At 40.2% G+C, this 20,678-nt stretch overlaps 1 protein-coding gene across 1 annotated transcript; it reads right to left on the bottom strand.

The window, feature by feature from the left end:
- Window positions 1–227: 227 nt before the first annotated feature.
- On the bottom strand, window positions 228–17,965 carry cbln1 (cerebellin 1 precursor). Its single transcript, XM_076142401.1, has 3 exons — window positions 17,349–17,965; window positions 15,978–16,097; window positions 228–1,275 (listed from the first exon to the last, which is right to left on the bottom strand). The coding sequence occupies exons 1-3, from the start codon at window positions 17,604–17,606 to the stop codon at window positions 1,078–1,080; spliced, it is 576 nt and encodes a 191-aa protein (XP_075998516.1). The 5' UTR covers window positions 17,607–17,965; the 3' UTR covers window positions 228–1,077.
- Between the last annotated feature and the right edge of the window lie 2,713 nt (window positions 17,966–20,678).

The raw sequence follows: 20,678 nt of genomic DNA, 5'->3' as shown, positions 1-20,678 counted from the left end.
AAAGGGTTTCATGAAAGTTTCAACTCTGTTGCGCTATGAAAATAACTCACAAGGGGAAACATGGAAAAGGTTTCAACGATGGATTATAAAAGTAGAGGAATCATGGGAGAGGATGGAAAAAGAGGGAACAGGTTGTGTGTACAGATATCACACAAGAAAACAAAGAATGGAACAAAAGGAAGTATGAGTGTTGGGTGGTGGGTTTGCAAGGAACAAATCTTCAGGGATCTAGCTTTCGAGGCTCCTTTTATTTTCCAGCAGTATTTACTTCATACTTCATAAAGCACAGTGCCAGATCTGACGCTGCTTCTTTAGCCTGAGAGAGGTGTTACAACTTAAGAGCTGTCTCAGTATGAAGTCTATGTGATGATTTATTTGGTTCACATGTTAATGATCAACAAAATGGCATATAAGCCTTTCAGTTGATAGGTCATTTTTCAATGGGAGGTTTCTATCTGATATCTTGTGCGTTCCAGTGACGTGGACCAATTCTTGCTTGACACCAGTAACAAAATCTTCAAACAAGGTTGTAATAAGTGGGAGTTGTGGAGGCAGTTCAGACAATGTAGGAAAAGATGGAAACCTTCCTCAGTGAATAAATGAATGAATGAATAAATGGAGGGATGATGGACAGTAGAGGATATTGGCTTACACTTTAGAACATGAAACAAATGATCAATTGTGATTTTCAGCACAGAATAAAAAACGTTTGGCTGTCCAAAGCAGCAGTCAAGCCACAGAGAAGCAAAAGGAGGAGAGGATGGATGAATGATGGATGAAAGGAGGAGTGGAGGTGAAGACGCTGGTTACGTAGTTTAACAAACTAGCTCTCTAACTCGTCATTTTCTGTTTGAAACCCCTTTTCCGTCTTTCTTGGGCAGATCTCCCATCCTTCCTCTCCCCTCCTCCCACTGCAGTGTCCCAAGCAGAAGTCTGTTCTCTCATCAATCCACCTCCTCTCCTTCTCGACCGCCATATTCCTTTTCACCTCTTCAGTGTTCTTCCCATCCTCTGCCAGCTCCTCCTTCACTGTTTCCATCCCTTCTTCCTCCTCCTCCTCCTCCTCCCCCTCCTCCTCTACATGGGGAACACCAGGAAGCCAGAGAAGGTGGAGTACTTCCATCCTCCCATTAGGTTTCCTCGTTCGAGTTTGAGGTAAGCCCGGTCTCCCTTCTCCATTTGGATCAGAACACCATTGCTGGCTGCCTCGCGTGTCACATCCTGGTCGCCAGCAAAAGCCGAAATCACCGGCCAGCCGTTGTGCATCAGGCTCACCTAGATGAGGAGGAAGAGGAGGGAGAGGTTACAGGATGGTACACAAGGAACGGTTTCGACACAACCAAAGTCATCTTGAATTCAGCACTTGATGCCTTGCATGTATTTATTTCTCAAACAAATCATGCAACACCTAAAAAATAATAGTATTGGTGTCACAAACATTTTTATGATAAAGAAAAACGCTTAAAAGGGATTGAATGACCTGTAGTTGATCATGAGAGTATCATTGGGTTTATCAAGTGGACACTTCCCACTGCTGCAGTGTTTTTGGTTCAAGTGCAGAAGATTTAACAATCACCTCAAGACATCACTATTCCCCTCAAGGCATTCACACATAGAAAGAACAACACACAGACCCACACTTTGGTTAGCCTGACGCAACAAATGTTCCATTCCAAACTGGAGTAGCTGACAGTGACTTTTCCCTCCCCTCTAACAGCATCAGAGAGCAGCTTTCAGGACTCCACATGTGAGCATCTCTATACATTTTTATTCATGTAAGCACTTCTGGGATTTATTTTCGTACTTATACTTCTCTAATAATAATAAGTAATTACAGTCATTTTGAGCTGGTTACACTTGAAATGTATGTAACACCAATGTCAACAACGATATTGCATTTTTGGCACATGAAATTGCAACTGCAAGGAATAACAATAGTCCAGGTCAAAATATACATTTTGTTGAGAGACACACACAGACAGAGAGAGAGAGAGAGAGAGAGAGACAGAGAGAGGGAGGGAGGGAGGGAGGGAGAACTATGTTATTATAATACCAAACTCTGTTTGAGTCCAACTCATGAAGGCCCCTTTGCTGTCCAGACTCATTCATCTCAGCTGCCCAGCCTGCACACCTGCCTCCCATCAACCCAACAGCATATCTACTCCTGTTTCCCATCCACTCAGGGACAGATTGTTATTGTTCTCCAGTGTTATTTTCTACTAGTCTTTTCTTTCCTGAGATTCAGGCCTACTTTTTGTTTCTTCCTCTGTCTACAGTTGCGGTTAAAACCTTGTAATTCTAAAACTATTTTCTGAGTTTGGGTCCGCTCTCACTGACTGTCACACACAGACAGAATACATTAGGAAAACAATCAATTTGATCTTGACCTTTTTAATAACGTAGAAAACCAATTACCTGTCTAATCACTATAAGAAGTTCACTGATAAAACTAAGAAATGACAAAAAATACTCAAAACATTGCTTACAAAGTGTCCATTTCACTGTTTCTTAAATCCAGGGTTACTAAACTTGTGCCATGTATCGTTTTAACACGGACATTGTTGCCCAAAGTGAATCATCACTGCTTTGCTAGCACACGTAGTTTAAACTGACACATGCATACAGCAGCAGTTACAATCACCAACTGGAACTCATCACACAGTATGAATCACTGACATTCAAAATAACTGATTTCAGCACATTACACATAACGGCTCTTTGGGGTGTTGTGCCTAAACTGCCCATTACATTTTCAGCAATTAAAATTTAATGAGTTCCTTGTGTTGATATAATGTTAAATTCCCTAATTTCTGATTAACTATTGTACTTACTGTTACCATTATGGACAGCATGTACTGTATACAAAGTTCTCTTTAAAACCCTTGTTGTGGTCCCTTGAGCTGTTACCCTACCATCATAGTCACATCATAGTCAAAAGCAGCAGGACACAGTTAGTTTAAGTTAAAGGACTTCACAGGACCAAACATTTGAACCAGAACCAAAGCGTGTGTGAAGTCAAAAGGAACCTGAAGACAGTTGGAACCTGTATTGAAAATAGATCTGAGGGAAAGACGACCGCTTAGAGTTTTACACCTGATATCAAGAAAGAATATCAGTGACTTCTTACTTTTCACTGTCAAAATTGGCAAAGGAAATCTTTGGTTCAAACACTTAACAATCCCATCACTAATATCTTTGCTGTGGCCCATTTTTTTAAGTTCAGTTGAGTTTGGGTTTATCATCCAACCGTCAAATACATACAGTACTGATATTTTTGCAGATAATTCAGCTGATAATACTCATAATGATACTGGTGTTGGTCATTTCATCACAATACAACTATGTTTGAGGCTTTATTTCACAACTGTACACCAGTAGCACTATTTCCAAGAATCTGCAAGGAGATGAACGCAAATCTCCCTAAATAAAATAATAAACACACAAAAAACACAAAAAACACAACATTTACTTTGGCATCACATTTATGCTTCTCAAATCAAAATAGAGAAATTTCCCCCCAATCACCACAAAAGTATTTTGAAATACACAGAAAATTAGACACTAAATTAATCAACTACAATCACGCATCTAAGTGTGCAATTAAACAGATTAGGTTATCTAATTGTGAAATTGCATTATCAAAATATTCGCTGGTGCATCACACTAATATACTGTACTGTATGTGAGGGACAAAACTCTACACACTTACATTTGGACCCCTGAACACAAACACACACAAATGGAGCAGAAAGGCCCAAAAGAGAGCGTTCTAAAAATGTTCACCACTTCTACCAACGTCCAAAATGTGGAGCAGAATAGTGTTACAATATGGGTGACAGACACAGATAATGTAGTGTAGATGCAAAGAATGAGAGTACCTTGAGTTTAAATTGGAATGTGCAAGAGGCCAGAGAGGCCGTGAGGCATAAACACAGAACTTATATTGAGATAGAAAAACATTAGAAAGAAATGGAGGAAAAGGATGACACATAAAGAGAGCATACCAACATAATGTGGAGGAGAGGGGAATTAAACAAGTGGGAGAGGAAAGCCGACAGAGAGAGAGAGAGAGAGAGACTGAGAGATGATGAGAGAGAGAGAGTGAGAGAGAGAGAGAGAGAATTGGTTCCTGTCCAGTGTGCATGTATGTCAGACAAAGAAGATCCAAACACACTACATCACTGTTGCCCTCAGAGACCCACACAAACAAACATGCGCACACACACACACACACACACACACACACACACACACACACACACACACACAGACAAAAAAAAACATTCACCCAGCTCACTGCCCAACCATTCTGCCAAACCACTCATCTGGACCCCCCCACACCACCACATTCTCTACGTCTTGGTGCATCACTTTCTCTTTCTTTCTCTCGCTCTCACAGACACTCTCACACTCTTTCTCTCTCTCTCACACACACACACACATGCACACATGCACACACACACACACACACACACACACAGAAACAGCCACATTGGGCCAGCAGTGTTGTGAGCCAGTGATGTATAGTTCTAATAAAGCAGCGACAGTGGCTTTGGAAGGATGAGGTTGTGGCCGACACACACACACACACACACACACAAATGGACACGCGCTGCCAGCTACACTCACAATTACTAGCCATAAATATAAAAGCGCGATAATAGGGCTGCACATCGTGTCAGGACTCGATCGATCTGCATTCATTAATGCATAATCACCAATTAAGTGCCTAAGTAAACGAGAGAGAGCAAAAGAGAGATAGAAGAATACATAAACTGAGCAAAGCAGAGGAGGCAGAAACTTTCTTAAAAAAAAGAGAGAGAGAGAAGGAAAATCAAGCTTGCGGTATGCAAATATAAAGTCTGACGTCTCGGTGCAGCACTTAATGCCTGTGACAAGATGACATCCTGTTATGGCATCATCATTTCCTGCCCAGTTCACTAGCTTGGCATAACAATGACTCTTTTTATGTCTTTTTCATGCTTTTCTCTCTTTCTTTTTCCATGTTTTTTCTTGGCATTTTCTCTCATTCCCCTAATGTTTCTTTGTGTCTTTCCCTTTTCGCTTCTACTTTCTTTCCCTGCAGCTGCTTTTCTTGAAACATTTTTTGGTCCTTGTCCCTTTCCTTCTCACTCTGTCTATCTTTATATCCATTTTCCTCTCTCATCTCCCTCTTAACACACTTATGTAGTTTGACGTGATGATGGAGACATAATGGGCTGTGACACCTTCTCCCTTTAAAATGGCCCACAGAAAAAGCTTTCTAAAGTTGATTCAGGTTAATCAGGTTACATAGAAAATCTGATTTACACAAATATAAGAAGAGGCATCCCTGAGGCAAATCAATGCATTTACATATGTCAATATATAGATTGAATTTATGAAATTTCTTTAAACACTGTGATATCAACCATTTTAGAGTGACACAAGCCAAAGTCGCAAAATGAAATCAAATGTCGAATCTTCCTACGGCATGTATAACCTCAGAATTTCAGAAACTTTTAAGGATGTACTTCAGGTTGTTTGTTTGGTTGCTTCCAATAACAAGCACAGCATTTTTGGAAAAGAAGCTCTTCCTCCTGCAGAGGCTTCCTCATTATAGTAATGTGGAACATCTGTGCTGGACAGGAGATCGCTTTAGGCTAGTGTGTTTTTATTGGCTGGCTACTGTAAGCATTTTTGTCCACAACACCATGTTTTCTGCTTATCCACAATTTGGAACCCCAAGAACTGTGGGTGCTGCCTAGAAGCCCTATTTAGAAACACAGTTCAGCCTACCTGATTACAGTCAGTCAGGCAAGGCTGTTTCGTAAGCGCCATTAACACATTGCTACTCGATTTTAGAAAATTCTTACGTCTGCAAAATCTTGGAGGAGGAAATTGTAATAACAGTTTTGGACCGAATAGTGTTAACAATCCTTTTTTTCCAATTGCAAACAAATCTACCAACGGAAAAAGGTGTTTAAATTTCAAAACAATGCCTGAATTGTTGGTTCTTATATCCTTCTTACACCTGTCATTTAATCGTATTATATCCACTGATAATAACCATCCTTCATGTAAGAGACACTTTTTAAGGCTACACATTCATTTCAAAATACTAACTTTTCTAGGTAAATTTTAAGAAGCTTTTTTGATGGACCAAGGACGTTATACTGTCAATTGGACCCATTTGTCCATGTGGGTAGAATTGGTTAAAATGCTATGAAGTGAGCAGATAGTAGTTAGTACATTTGGATACAGGCCATTAATTATTTTTTATTTTGAGACATTTCAGACTCTAAAAGATTCATCTATTATTTAAAAAACAAGCACAAAATAATGTTACGATAATATGAAAAAGAGAAAAACATCAATAAATGCATCAATTTGTGTTGAAAGTGTATTCCATTAACATTAATCAACTTATTAATGTTAACTTAATCCTGCACAAATGCTGCATAATGTTTTTACACAACTGAAATAACATTAAGACTGCACACCCACGGATACATTTAAGTTGTCTTTTAAAGTATCTGAAGACTTTTCATCACCAGCCAGTAGTTTGTAGTTTCTCTTAAATTGGCAGTTGATTAAATTTATGCAGCACTGTTTTTTTTATTTGAGGACCTACATCTTGTCTAATTTGTTGGTGCTCTGTTTAAAGGGCTGTAAAAGGGTTGCATCTAACACAAAGTCAGACAAGATACATTTCCTGTTCAAAGGATTAGATATTACATAGGTGACATTACATAACATATCAATGTCAAATAGGCCGTCATCTGTCTTAAACAGTTGAAAACATGATAATTAGGAGAACTATATATGGCCAGGACATCAGCCAAGACACTTGTTCCTTATGTCAAGCAAAAGACACTCAATCACACAATCAAACGAGAAACAAGAGAAGGTAGCTTTGTATAGTAACATTTATGTGAGTGTGCTATTGGGTTATGGCAGTGCAACATACTGCATTATACACCTAAACTCTATTTCGCACATGATCAGGTGATACTTCACTTTTAGCAACCTGTGCTTTTATGATATGTTTTGGTTTATTCAGATTGCTGCATTTACTCAGGTTACCCGGCAACCCTGTGCTGTGAGATGATCCTCAGGTTGTCTGAAAACCACAGCAAAGCAAATCCAAATAAACTATATGCTGGAACCGCCGCTGTAGCTGTTAGCACTTTGGGGATATTTTGGAGAGAACCTATTACAGTGTTTGACATAATAAATAATGAGTCCAGGATGTTGTATATTTGTAGAATCTATTTCTGGATGAACTGTGGTTGTTCTCACAACTCATTTGGGGTCTCAGTAGCTGATAAGCTGTGCTAATTAACACTTGCAGTAAAAACCGCCAATTTTAGCTGATATATAACACATATACTGCTGTACTTTGCACAGGACTTGCAGGTTATTTTTTGTAATAATCATTTGGAATAATAGCATTTATTAAAGGAAAAGAGTGGAAGTAGTAGATTTCCATGAACGATTGCTTCAGTTGAACTACAACACTGAAACCTGGCCCTCATTGATGTCAAGAAGAGGCAGGTCTGAATATCTATTAATGTGAAAGCTCCTTTTTTACTTGTTCATGATAAAGACAAATTAAAAGGTTGACAACTGCATGGATTCATGCATGATGGCTTACAAGCAGGAGAAAATCTTCACCTAACTCGTCAGATGAGGTTAAATAAATGATGACAATAGAAGAATATAACACTGTATTTCTATATTACTGCCTGATGACTAATAAATCAAAGGAGAACCTCAGACTGTGTAAGGGTCAGTCAGCGCTCTGACAGAACTTGTGTCAACCCTTCACCTTACCACCGCTGGCTCAGCTTCAGCTAGAATCACAGTCTGCTCTCTGCCCTCTGCAGTGTTTACAATATCACAACCTTAGAGACACACACTCACTTCTCACTCTGGATGAAAAACTAGGAGTGAATTCAATAGGCAGTCTTATGGTCATATTATATTATATTATATTTTATTATATTATATTATATTATATTATATAGCAATTCAGTAAAATCTGGACTCATCGTGATTTTGCTGAATATTTACCTTTTTCCTAATGTATTTCTTTTGACAGTTGTGTTTTGCCAATGAAAATTATGAGGTGTTTTTGGCAACTTTGGCTTTGCCGTCTACGTTGTACGCTCAGTGCCCTAACTCTACATCTAATAGTCTCAGTGGCAAGACACTAAACACAAAGAAATGTGACAGACGGCAACCAGCTCTCCCCTCAAACATACTCTGATATCCCACTCACTGCCTCCCTTCTGACTATATGGACAGAAGCACCAAACCCTGTCACAAATATGACCTATGGTTTAAAACTCTGAGTGTTTTTTTTTTGGATAAGGCAACTAGAAACTAAGTACAGTGCTTTTCTGAATATATGTGGCTGACTGTGACCATACATCAACAACTGTCTAATTTCCATCATAAGTGAAAAAATATTACATGCCTCATTACCATCTTCATTACTGTAGCTAAAATGACAAAATATATTGATTCATTTTCTACACATTGATGTGTGTTTAGGGAAGTATCAAAACACCATCTACAACTACACAAAATTATGTTTAATCCATAGAGGAGGTGAGTTTTCTCTGTTAGGGTCACCAAAGGCACATTGGTCCCAAGTAATGCAGTGGAACACAAACCTTCTGACTCAGCTGGACAGAGCTAAATTGGCCAGAACAAGGAAACCAGGGACCCACATTGAGCCTAGCCTGGGAGGGGAGCTTGCAGGTTACTGTCTTGTGGTTGGACCTACAACATGGGGTCCAATCAGGCTCAGCCTACAAAAACAACACAGGACCACCAGGGAAGGTTGGGTGCATTGCCTGGTAGGCAGGACCGACTCGTGTCTAGGACCGACTCGTCACCTCTCTGGTGGAACTTGTGCAGAAAGTTGGACAATATCAAGTCATCTCATCAAGTTCATCTTAACTTATCTTATCTGAGTTCATCTTATCTTATCTTATCTTAAGTCGATTAAGTTGTTGTCACCCCTGCACAGTACCTGCTCTGGAACCAGACTCCTTGATTGTGGGGGCGCCCAGGTTGAGAGGCACCAGGTAGGAGCTCTCTTCGCAGTGACAGGGGTGCTTACTTGAGACTGCACCTCTCTCTTTCAAACATGAGCAGAAACTAGTACAGCTTCCTATAATGCACTGCGTTGTTGGTAACATGCAGAAACGATAATAGTAATAAAAGGGCTTGATAGTTTGATTTGTACAGAGTCCGGAGAGCTCTTTAAGCTTGTTTAAATTGTTTCTGGATACAGATATTAATGCACAATAAATGTAAAGAACATGGGCTATCTGAGAGGAAGGAAGATGTACACATTATCTTGTCTATGTTGGAAGGCACAGAATGCCGGAGGGCAAGACCACTTAACAGAAGATCTTATTCAGCAAAGGAGCCCATCATGTGGCACATAAATAAATGGTTTGCATATGAGTTTAATAAAGAGAGGGGGGAAAATGAGAGCAAAGGAACAAAAGGAAAGAAATGTTGATTGGGACCTTGGGAATGTGATACACATGTGGACAAAATGTCTGAGGAGACGAGGGAGCGGTGAACTGGATGCTCAAAGGAGTCAGGGAATAGTCACCTGATTTGCCCCACAAAGAATGATGTGCCACATGGTGGTCCAGACATAATGAACACACTCCAAGGCTGTATGACATTAAAGACTGCTACTTGTACTTGCTCCTACTTGTACTTGCAAATATATATAAGATAAATAAGATTTTGACATTGCTATTGATTTATACCTTAGAGAGGAGGTGGTTACACTTTTAAGTGGGTAATAGTTTAAAGACAAACACACCATGGGGGGTAAAGTGTTTTTATCTGTTATCTTAGTGTCAGTCTTAGTGTCAAGAGCTCTAAGTAGAATATATGTTTCCTTTGCTGATTTAACTTGTCAATGTTATTTTAACACCAGATGAAGTGGTATAAAGCATGTTAAGCAGCTCATTAACACTACCTCACACCTCCATCTGCGACAAGTGAGCAAGAAAAGCTAAGTGCAAGCCAAGCTTTATGAATGAGCATCAATTACTGTAGCAGGTATTTGGCGTGATAACGTTATTATCTGTATGAATCTGGCTCAAAGCATTGAGCTACTGTCAAGCTACCGGTCATTAATATGCCCACATTCTTTAACAACCTACAACTGGTTTTGACTGTCTGGTTTGACTGTGGGTATATGATTAAAGAGGAGCTCGACCAGCAGTACTGTATATTTACTCCTGCTTGTCTTCCCCCATAGACTCTTGGAGTCTACCACCTTTTGCAGCTTTTGCATTCAGAACTGCAGTAACACATTTCATTTGCTAAGGCCTATAATTCACATCTGTCTCTGTAAATGGGTAGGGAATAGAAATCTAGATAAACAGAATAATTCACAAAGGAGATAAAGCTTCCATTAATAGCATGGGATGTAATAGGGGATAAACACATTAGCTGTGCAATTCACCAAAAGGGGGTTTGAAAAGGGGGTTTGATAGGACACATTGAAGTGCACATAGAGTTAAGTTGTTCAAATGCTGTTTGTGGGGTAGAATACAATAATAATTTGTCATTTAAAAATCTTCATATAAACTTTGTAAACTTGTGCAGCCTACTTGCATTTCACACTCAGAATGAATGTTCATCAGCAACTATTGCAATTAGTAAAGGTGTAGTTTTTCAAAAAAGTAAATGTTACTTCAACTCTAACTCTAAATTTGCATCAACTTTTTTTTGAGGAATATAAAGAATGATCACTTTATGTAATTTAAATGTGTTTGAGGTGAAGGGCCTGGAAAGTTGGTTAAATGAGGACAAATGTTGATACTTCATGGGACCAGAGATACCTGTAAAGCTCATTGTCTTTACAACCATGTAAACAATTGACAAGAATAAAGGTCAGGAGGACGTCCATCAGTTCTTTATTTTTTGGTCAGGCCAACTTACAGTGTAGCTTTAACAACATATTGTGCTGAACATGCCATACAAAATTTTAAACTACAAAACTTTAGAACTATATTTTCATTTCTATGACATTTTTGGTTGCTCCACCTTTAAAAGAAAACTAACTAGACATTACAAGCACAGAACTGTGTGTACTCTGTCTCTCACTCTGGTCTCTGTATCTGACATTCCATTAACTGCTGAGTCTTTCAATCTGCAAAACATAGTCGTTAGGAAAAACAAATTATGAGTAAGCTAATGAAAGAGTGAGTCTCACTGTTCATTGATCAATATGCTACATTCCCAAGAATTCAGTTCATTTTTCAGAGATTACAGTTCCTCCAGATATAACCAAATGGACCACAATAGCATTGAACATTCTGGATTATTTCATTGACTATACTGGCTGTTTCTGAGCTACATATTGTGATTAACTAATTAATAATCAATCTTTGGGTTACCAAGTCTTGTTAATTGAAACAATCACACCAACTGATAACTGTGCGAGTAGTTAAGTCTCTGAATACTAAAAACGTATAGACCTAAATACCAAATCTGTTTAATAGCTAATGTTTTACTGGTACAATAACAAGTGTATAACTTCTAAGTAAATTTTAGAAGTTCAAAACAGAGCTGTCTTGGCCCTTTAATAATTATAAACAAAAGTCAAATCACAAATTTGAAACTTACCTTTGCTTCTATTGAAGTTGCCACCGCTGACACTGGACTCTCATGTTGTCGCAGAAATGTGTAGAAGTTCATTCTGGACACTAAATTGTTTAAAGTAGGCTATAGGTGATCTAAAAGACAGAAACATCATTGTGGAAAAGATGGTGATGTTTACATACTTGTGTTGGTAAACAGGTTTTACAAGATGTCTTGTAAATAGAGGCCCAGTCATAACAGCATGGACTCAACTTCTCCTTACGGTTCACTGAACTGGCTGTCAAGTAACTCAAACAAGTCAAACAAAAGACTTAATACGTAAATTGTTGAAATGAATTAATTAATTCATTAGAACAAGAAATTCATTTGAACGATTTAATCTGTTCTAATTTATTGTAATAATGTTATGTCCACTGGCTTCCTGTTGTCTGACCAAAGATGCGTCAATACATGCATATTGTGCACACTGAGATGCATACAGGTTTTCTTCTCACTGCTGAAATAAAAAAAAATGATAGAAGAACATTAAGGGGGAAATTAAACTGTTACCAAGAGTTTCATCAGTACAGCAAAGTTTCTTCTACTAGACCTTTAAACAAACACACAAATAAACTGCAAAACTACCCTGTCTGTCTGTCTGTCTGTCTGTCTGTCTGTCTGTCTGTCTGTCTGTCTGGTGCTAAACAACTCCCTGATTCCATTGTCTCTCTGTCCAGTTTCAGACTAAGCAAACTCCATTGTTTTCATCTTTCAACAGAAAGAGATCAAATGGAGCCCCTGATAAGGTCTTTACCTGGGACATCTGACTTGCACCTACTGTTTCTCAACCAAATAACCTGGACACAGTGTAAGACAAAGACAAACTTTCTCGTAGCTCAGTTTATGATTCTAATTCTGTTCAGGCCTTTGGTTTCACCATGGTTCAATGCACTGCTCCCTATCAACATTAAACTTTACTTTCTACATTCTAAGGGTGTCAAGGATTAACTGGTTATCAGTTGCCTCTTACTAAGACTTCACTCACCTCACTGTGATTGGTTTTGATCATTGTGATTTTGTTAAAGTCAAACTGACTGCTTATATGAGCAAGTTTTTGTGCAGTTGAATTTCTAACCTGGGTTCTGCCATATGAGATTTATCTGCTTCGCAACATCACCCATCGTCCCATCGTCATCATCATCATTGCTACATTTTCTTGTCATTACTTTTATGTGTCTTAAAAATTGCCATACAACAGAATTTTCAAACGGCTAAACGATGTGGTGTAATATAACACAATTACTCACATTTCATTTGTGTGGATGTCAACATTTAATTCCAGCTCTCTACTGTAGGTATAGAGTATCTGCTGGGGCTGTGCTAATTGGAGCTGTGCTCCAATTAGTAATTATTTAACACACATAATTATGTGTGTAACCGAGAACGATAACTGTTGACAAACAAAGGTGTTCACAAAGATAGTACCAGTGAAACTACTATTCCAAATTAGATTCAAGTCTGACATTATGTTGGTGGACTCTTTTGATATGAATTCAGACTCCAAAATATCCAACCAACCATACATGAAAACGCAGTTCATTTAAGTTTCTCACCAGCTGTATATTGAACATGATATGTTTACTTTCCAATATATGTATCTAAATAGTCCACATATGTAGTAAATATATTACCCACACAGTAACACAGGGCCCATATTATGGTGCAATGAGCAATGAAAAAGCTAAACACTAATAATAATAAAAAACACAGTACTGATCTGAAATGTACATTTTGGTTTCAGGATGGACTAACTAATCAACTGAAATTGAAATTCTGTAGCATATTGACACATTCAAATTGTGAATTGAATTGAATTGAAAACTTAACGTTGTCATTGATGACACCAAATTCAGCTTCTTTGCAGACAGATGCAAAACTCTGTGTCAACATTTTGAAGTCCTCATATCCCAAAGAGTAACACGTAAAATTACGTGTCATATTTAATCTGTGGCTGGAGGCAGTGGTGTAAATTTTCAGGCTGGTACACCAGATTAATGCCCAAAAAAAGACGATCCACACTGTCAAATACAAAACTGCTAGATGTTGCTGTGGATTTATTGGCCAAAATATAAATCACATCTTATATATGAAAAATTATCTTTCTTTAACTGGTTGATTTAAAATCCAAATGTACAATGAAACTACCACAAATAGTTAGGAAAGTACTAAAAAAATCTAATTGGTTGCCTGTAGGTTATGATGTTGCTACATTTAGGGGGTCAAAGTGAAGTTAAGCTGTGTCCAATGCCTCCATTTTGTTCTGATATATGATGGTGCTTAAATAACAGTGATGAAGTGACACTCTTGTGTAGAGGAACTCTCACTGGTGATTTAAAGACCCATGCAGTTGAGTACTGACTGTGCTGGCAGCTCCTTCAGACATAAAGACACTGTAAACGCCTGAAAACAAACCTGTAACCAAGGAGTGCGATATGTTTTGTTTTCATTGCTTATGCAGAATTTAATTTGATCTATTAGTGGAAATGGCAACCATAGTGGTTTTAATGGGGGTTGTTATAGAGATTCAGGCATCGTAATGTAGAATACATAATCAATTTGGGATGCTTAAGTTTTAATTGCTCATCAAATAGAGACACAAACACTCAGATCCCCAAATACAGAAAGACAGATGAGAGCCAAGTGTTTATCCTCCAGCTTTAATACCTACCAGCATCCACTGATCAATACACACTGATGTCTGATGTCTTCATATCCTCCCCTCCTTCTTTGATAGCTCACTGTCCTCTGCCATCTTGTCTCTCTGTCTCCAGTATGTTCTCCTTCCTTCCAATCCCTCCCACCAGCAGCCCATGTTAACATTATTTCCATCCATTTTTCCAATTCTACCCGTTTCCTTCATTTATCTGTTTTCTCATTTTCATGCCCTTTCCCTATCCACCCCTATAACTTATTCTCTTACCTCTTGTACCTATATCCTCTTACCTTTCCTTTACTCATGCTTCCTTTGCATTCCTATCCCTTTGTGGCTACCGCCGGCTGTCTTTTTCACGCCGTCTCTTGTCTCCTCTATGCACTGCGGTAGCTGCCTCTAAGGCAATCAAACAGTGGGAGTTTTCAACACACCAGATGCACTGGATGGATGGGAGGATGAGTTAAAGTGGCTGAGGAGAAGTTACACAGAGTCTGAATGCTTGGAGGAGGAAGGAAAGTTACAGAATAAAGCTTTTACTCACAGCAGACACAGGTAATCTTCAAAAAAGTTCAGATTTCCTTTTTCAAATGTAATACAGCAATTTCTGTGTTCAATGCCATCCTACATATTCACTCCTTTTTTAACCTATTTATTATTGATCGACGCAAATATGGTCCATCTCATTTTGACAATACTGAAAATGATCACAGATGGCGGCACCACTTTGTTCTGTAGCGTATGAGAGGCTTCATTAGTCCAATGTCATGAGCGAGCGTCAGTCACATGAAGACGATTGGGAGGACAAGCCGTGCTTGACATAGCTTTGCCCCTCACACATCACCAGCCCTCCTTGTTGTTGTAGCTTTTCTAATTAAATCAAGACTCCAATAATAATGTATGAGTAGCAAAACAAAAAGGCTAATCACTGCCAACAGCCTAATTACACATATATAGTGTAATTAAATCTGTGTAATGTGGCTTGTAAGGAATCATCATGCGTATGTTAAATTCTGTAAATGGCCTGAAGTCTAATAAAGTGTTTTCTATCACTTGACACATGAAAAGGGTTTATGGCAGCAACAAAGATAGAGTGAGAATGAGTCGCTAAGTGGGACAAAAGGACGGTATGAAGCGTTTGTGTGTGTGTGTGCGTGTGTGTGTGTGTGTGTGTGTGTGTTTGAGTAAAAAGAAAGAAGTTATTGTGCTGTTGGTTATTCCTGATTTAAAATGGATGTGGATTTGTTCTTAATTATCTAAATTCTTGCTCAACATGATGTTATATTTACATTTCACACACACACACACACACAGATAGCGAGAGAGTGAGAGAGAGGGGGGGGCTCTGTCTATGGTCCTGAAAGTAAAGCACTCTCCATGGTGCTGAGAGGTAAGCGTCCCATCCCCCTGCTGGCAACAAACGGCTTTCTGTTCATGTATCGATTAATTATGATTGGCCCAGCGGGTGGCAGGCGACTGGCTTTCATCTATCAAAGTCGCCTGCCTCATTTGGTGTCTCTTGGGAAAGACATCGCAAACATCTACAAAATGACTTCCATTTTTATGAGGAGAAAACAGCATGGGGTTCTGTGGTCTGGTGTATGTGCAGACAGACAGACACACACACACACACACACACACACACACACACAAACGTTACCTGTATGGTTTGACGGTTGTAGACTTTCACCACGTGGAAATTAAAACTGTAAATCCCTTTGCGTGGTGCAATAAAACTACTCATCTCTTCGTCGAAATTCCTCCCAACATTTACTAGAACCTGTGATGAGAGAAAGTGGGAAAGAAATAGAGAAACGAGGGAGGAGGGAAGAGACATCAAAGACATGTGGTTATAAATGGTTCATCAGGCTTTTGATGGCAGTTGCATTAAAAAATCAAACAAAAACCCATAGTGCATAAAAATGAACTATGAGCATCTTTATACGCATAAACAGGCAGAGATATAACCTGATAATTTTAATGTCGGGATTCTCAAATAATATCAAATTACATACAATTCTTCAATCCATATGGAAAGATTATGTCAGTGTAGATTAAGTATTAAATGACCTAATTGTCTGGAAAAGAAGCCAATAATTATTCACAAAATTCAGATAATTCCCAGTTGTGTTGAAATTAACGCCCCACTTATCATGCTGATGTCCTCTAAAGGGCCCCTGTGGCCCCGGACCACACATTGAGAAACACTGATGTCAAGCAATAACTCTCGACTTTTATCCTTGATTTTTTTTTTCTGTCAGGACTTCCAAAGTTTATGGGCAATAAGAAGGAACTTAATCAATCTTTCAAATGAAATTTTCAATTATGCATTTCTGCAGCAAGTGTCTGATTTTATGGGTGGAGACGAGCTATGGGGTGTAATTGAACGGCACTTTGAGAGGGAATTAACCTTTAACGGCAAGCGGGTGGGACCTCGCCCCCGCGACCTGCCATTACTAAATTATTTGGCGAGATGTCAATCCTCTTATATTCCATATTGTCTCCTGGAAAAGTTGAAGTACTGTGAAATATTTAACCTGAAAAGAACCGTTATGAAGACAGAAAGTGTAGCTTCATGTCCCCGCTATACGGATGTCCAGACTTATAATATTGGTCTATAATTTACGCGTTCACAGTTTTAAACTACTTTTAATATTTTGGAGATACACTGTTCAGCAAAACGATGCGTATTGGTTTGATTTCAAAATTCCGTGGAATCCTTCTATAAATGAACCACAAAAACTGTATGATTCGTTTTGTGTCTCTTATTTGCTTTAGAGATATTTAGCGCTTTATGCACCGGCAGCATATACAAGCGAAGGCCAATGACACCCGACACACATATAATCTTAAACTTCACCTGCCCTGGTCCGCATTCACGCTATAACACATAACTGCTTTGGGAAACACATCAAACTGATTTGGGACGTGTAAAACTGTAAAGCAGCAGCCCGCATTTGACAGTAAAATGACTTCATCCTCTCTTTAACGTTGAATTTAGAGTAAAAAAGAGTGACGTGTTGTCTCTTACCCGGTCGAAGTAGATCACCATGGTCCGGTTGCTCATCTCGGAGGGCTCGTGGTTGGTGTTCCGGACCGCGGAGAAAGCCACCTTGGCGCTGCCAGAGCGCACCGAGATCCCGAGCGCCGTGCCCGTGGGGTCCGCGGCCGGGTTGGAGTCGCACACCACCAGACATTTGCCCTCCAGGACGATCGGTTCCGTTTCGTTCTGAGCGCGGGTCGGATTCGCCGCGAGCCACACGGCACCAAGCAGGCAAAACGCCAACATACCGGAACGGAACGGGGAACTTAGGTCTTCCACTCGCCCTTAACCGTGGGTCTATTCCCCGCTTTAGAAAAGTCAAGAAGAGTTTCCCGGTGCTCCCCAATGAATGTTAAACTCTGCTGTTTTACAACTGTCTGCCACTCCGCGCTGTCGTCTTAAATGTGCTTCAAGAAGTGTTCCTCCCTCGCGGAGTCTCTCTGCAAGGGAACCAGACCGTTTAATTGTCAACTACTCTCCTCCTTTCTTCTCCAAACCACTTTATCTCCGGCTCGTTTCCCGGGATTCAGCTCTTCTTCTTCCTCTTTCTCACTTCTCCTCGGCTGCTTTTGTCACTTGGAGACGTGATAAGCGGGAGTCTCGCGCGCTGCGGTGGGGCCCTGGTGGAGTGTGGCGCCAGTAGAACTCATAGCGCGCGGGGAGCTCCGTCTGCTCTCTCTCGCGCGCACTTGAATTATTGATATGTGAGATATGAGACTTTCAAACACAAAAGGCTATGAAGCCGCGGACGCTCCGCGCGAGCGCAAGATGTTCCCGCCCCCCACCTACTCTTTTTTCTCTCTCAGACCCTCCTTCCCCCCGGTAACGGAGACCTATCATCGGATTAGCGCGCGAGTCTTCGATATTTTCCAATCACTGCGTGCGACCGCCTTCCTTCCCGCCTCACCGCTATGTCTCTCCCTCACTCTCTCTCTCTCTCTCTCTCTCTCTCTCTCTCCCCCCCCCGTCTCTCTCTCACTCTCTCTCTTTCTCTCTCTCGCTCTCTCTCTCTCTTTCTCTCTCTCTCTCACTCTCTCTCTCTCTCTCTCTCTCTCTCCCTCTCTCTCTCCCCCCCCTCTCTCTCTATTCGCTCTCACACATTTCGTTCTTCTTGTCATGTCTCTAGCCCATCTTTCTCACCTCAAACACACGCGCGCACGCACGCGCGCACACACACACACACACACACACACACACAGGTGAAGTTGGTTGGTAGTACATAACAGCAGCTTTCCTCCATAAGCTTCCCTGATCTGTTCAGCTACATTACAAGACGAACACACACACAGTCCACAGCACATTTGTAATGCGATGGGCTTATTAATGGCATCATTACCTCCATCATTACTGTTGTTTATGATTATCATCATTGTCATCACACCATCAACCCTGAAGCAGAAGGCTTGGAACACAGTAGTAACCAGCAGCAAGAAGCTTATTAAAGACAGATAAAGAACATTAGAGCATAAACACGCCCTGAGGCTAGAGCTCAGTGTGTAGGGAGACTCAGCTCAAGCAAACAGCAGCCTAAAGTAGAAAGAGTGATGGGAAAAACGTCATCGCAAATGTGGGAATAAGCATCAAGACACAGTGAGAAGATGCAAGTGCACCTAATAATTGTAGTTCATATACAACACATGAATCTGTACTAAATCAGATCCAAACATGTTTTCAACTATTATGATACATTGATGATGGTTCTAATGCTTCTCAATTCACATCTTCCCAACATAGATCAATGGCGAAACGTTGGAGCCCTGCCTGTAACTCACTTCTAACCGTTGAATCCAACTGACACATTGTTCTCTGACTGATACCACAACACTTGACTTTCAGCTTTGCTAAAAAGGTGAAAAGTTATTTCACAAATTGCACAACACAAATGTAACTTTTAAACCTTAAATTATATTGAGGCATCACTGAACCAACAGAAGTGAGCGGAATATGTTTACAACTCCCCCTGCAGGTCGAATTAGTGAAAATTAAAGAAAAGTGTGACTAACTTTCTTCACTTGTCCCTCTTTACTCTTTCTTGGTCTTCCTCCCTTCTCTCCTCCCTCCCTCCCTCCCTCTATCAGTCTTTCAGCTCTCTGTCTGTCTGTTGCTGTTTGTCTCTCCCAAGGGTTTCCCTCAGCCTTTAATACAAGCTGACGGTGACTGACAGGCTAAAAGGACTTCTCTTAGATGCAGGACACAAGAGAACACCCCTCCCTCTCTCTCTCTCTCTCTCTCTCTCTCTCTCTCTCTCTCTCTCTCTCTCTCTCTCTCTCTCTCTCTCTCTCTCTGTCTCACACACACACTCTCTCTCTCTCTCACTGAAATATGGATACTGTCACACACTCAAATATTTTCTCTTCCCTCTCATAACCACAGTTGCTCTCTTGCCCCTTTGTGTGTGCGTGTGTGTGTGCGCGCCCGTGCATGCGTGTGTGTATGTGTGTGTGTGTGTGAGAGAGAGAGAGAGAGAGAGAGAGAGAGAGAGAGAGAGAGAGAGAGAGAGAGAGAGAGAGAGTTATTTGTCAGCGGCTGTCACAATTGCACAAGAGGAACAGAGCTCATTGTGTCTCAGGGTGATTCTGACCTGACTGCAGTTTAACTGGACTGACAGCCAGGAGCAAGCTGCCAACACACAAGCTCTTTGTGTACGTGTATGTGCGTGTGTGTGTGTGTGTGTGTGTGTGTGTGTGTGTGTGTTTGTGTGTGTGTGTATGCGTGTGTATGCGTGTGTATGTGTGTGTATGCGTGTGTATGCGTGTGTATGCGTGTATGCGTGTATGAGTGCGTTTTGCAAAGAATAAACAGCTATTATGAATACCATACTACAGTCCGCATCCTCTCTTGGTCACAGGTGTCCATGTCCATGTCCATGTGTCTGTCTGTCCGTGTGTCTGTCTACAACCCTGGTGATGTGTCCTTGATTGAGACTGTGCAGTGCTACAGGACCTCTTCCTCAGCAACATTTCACACAGAAAGAACATGATCCAAAGCTGATGTGGGGAAAATGAGCATTTCTCAAACCTTAATTATGAAGGCAGCAAGAGGAGGAGGGCAGACTTGGCAAATAGTGTCAATGTAAAGAGAAATATGGCCGCTGCTGATATACTGTAGGAGGAGAGTTCAGTTGTCATCATTTTGAAGCTAATTAAGTGTGAATGCTGAAGACATATTGCTGTTTGTGGGCCTTTAAAGCCTTAATATAATTGTATATAAAACTAGGACATGTTATTGTCTCCATCTCATATCTACTCTAGTGTTTTGTAGACCATATTATTTGGGATTGTTATTACTAATGGTTCTAGCATAGTACAGAATTGATAC

Source organism: Genypterus blacodes, unplaced genomic scaffold (genome assembly GCF_046128005.1).
Source record: "Genypterus blacodes isolate CSIRO-AG114 ecotype Tasmania unplaced genomic scaffold, CSIRO-AGI_Gbla_v1 ptg000021l_1, whole genome shotgun sequence".
NCBI classification, from domain to species: Eukaryota; Metazoa; Chordata; class Actinopteri; order Ophidiiformes; family Ophidiidae; genus Genypterus; species Genypterus blacodes.
Note: the sequence above shows the minus strand (reverse complement) of the source record. Positions and strands in the feature narration are given on the sequence as shown.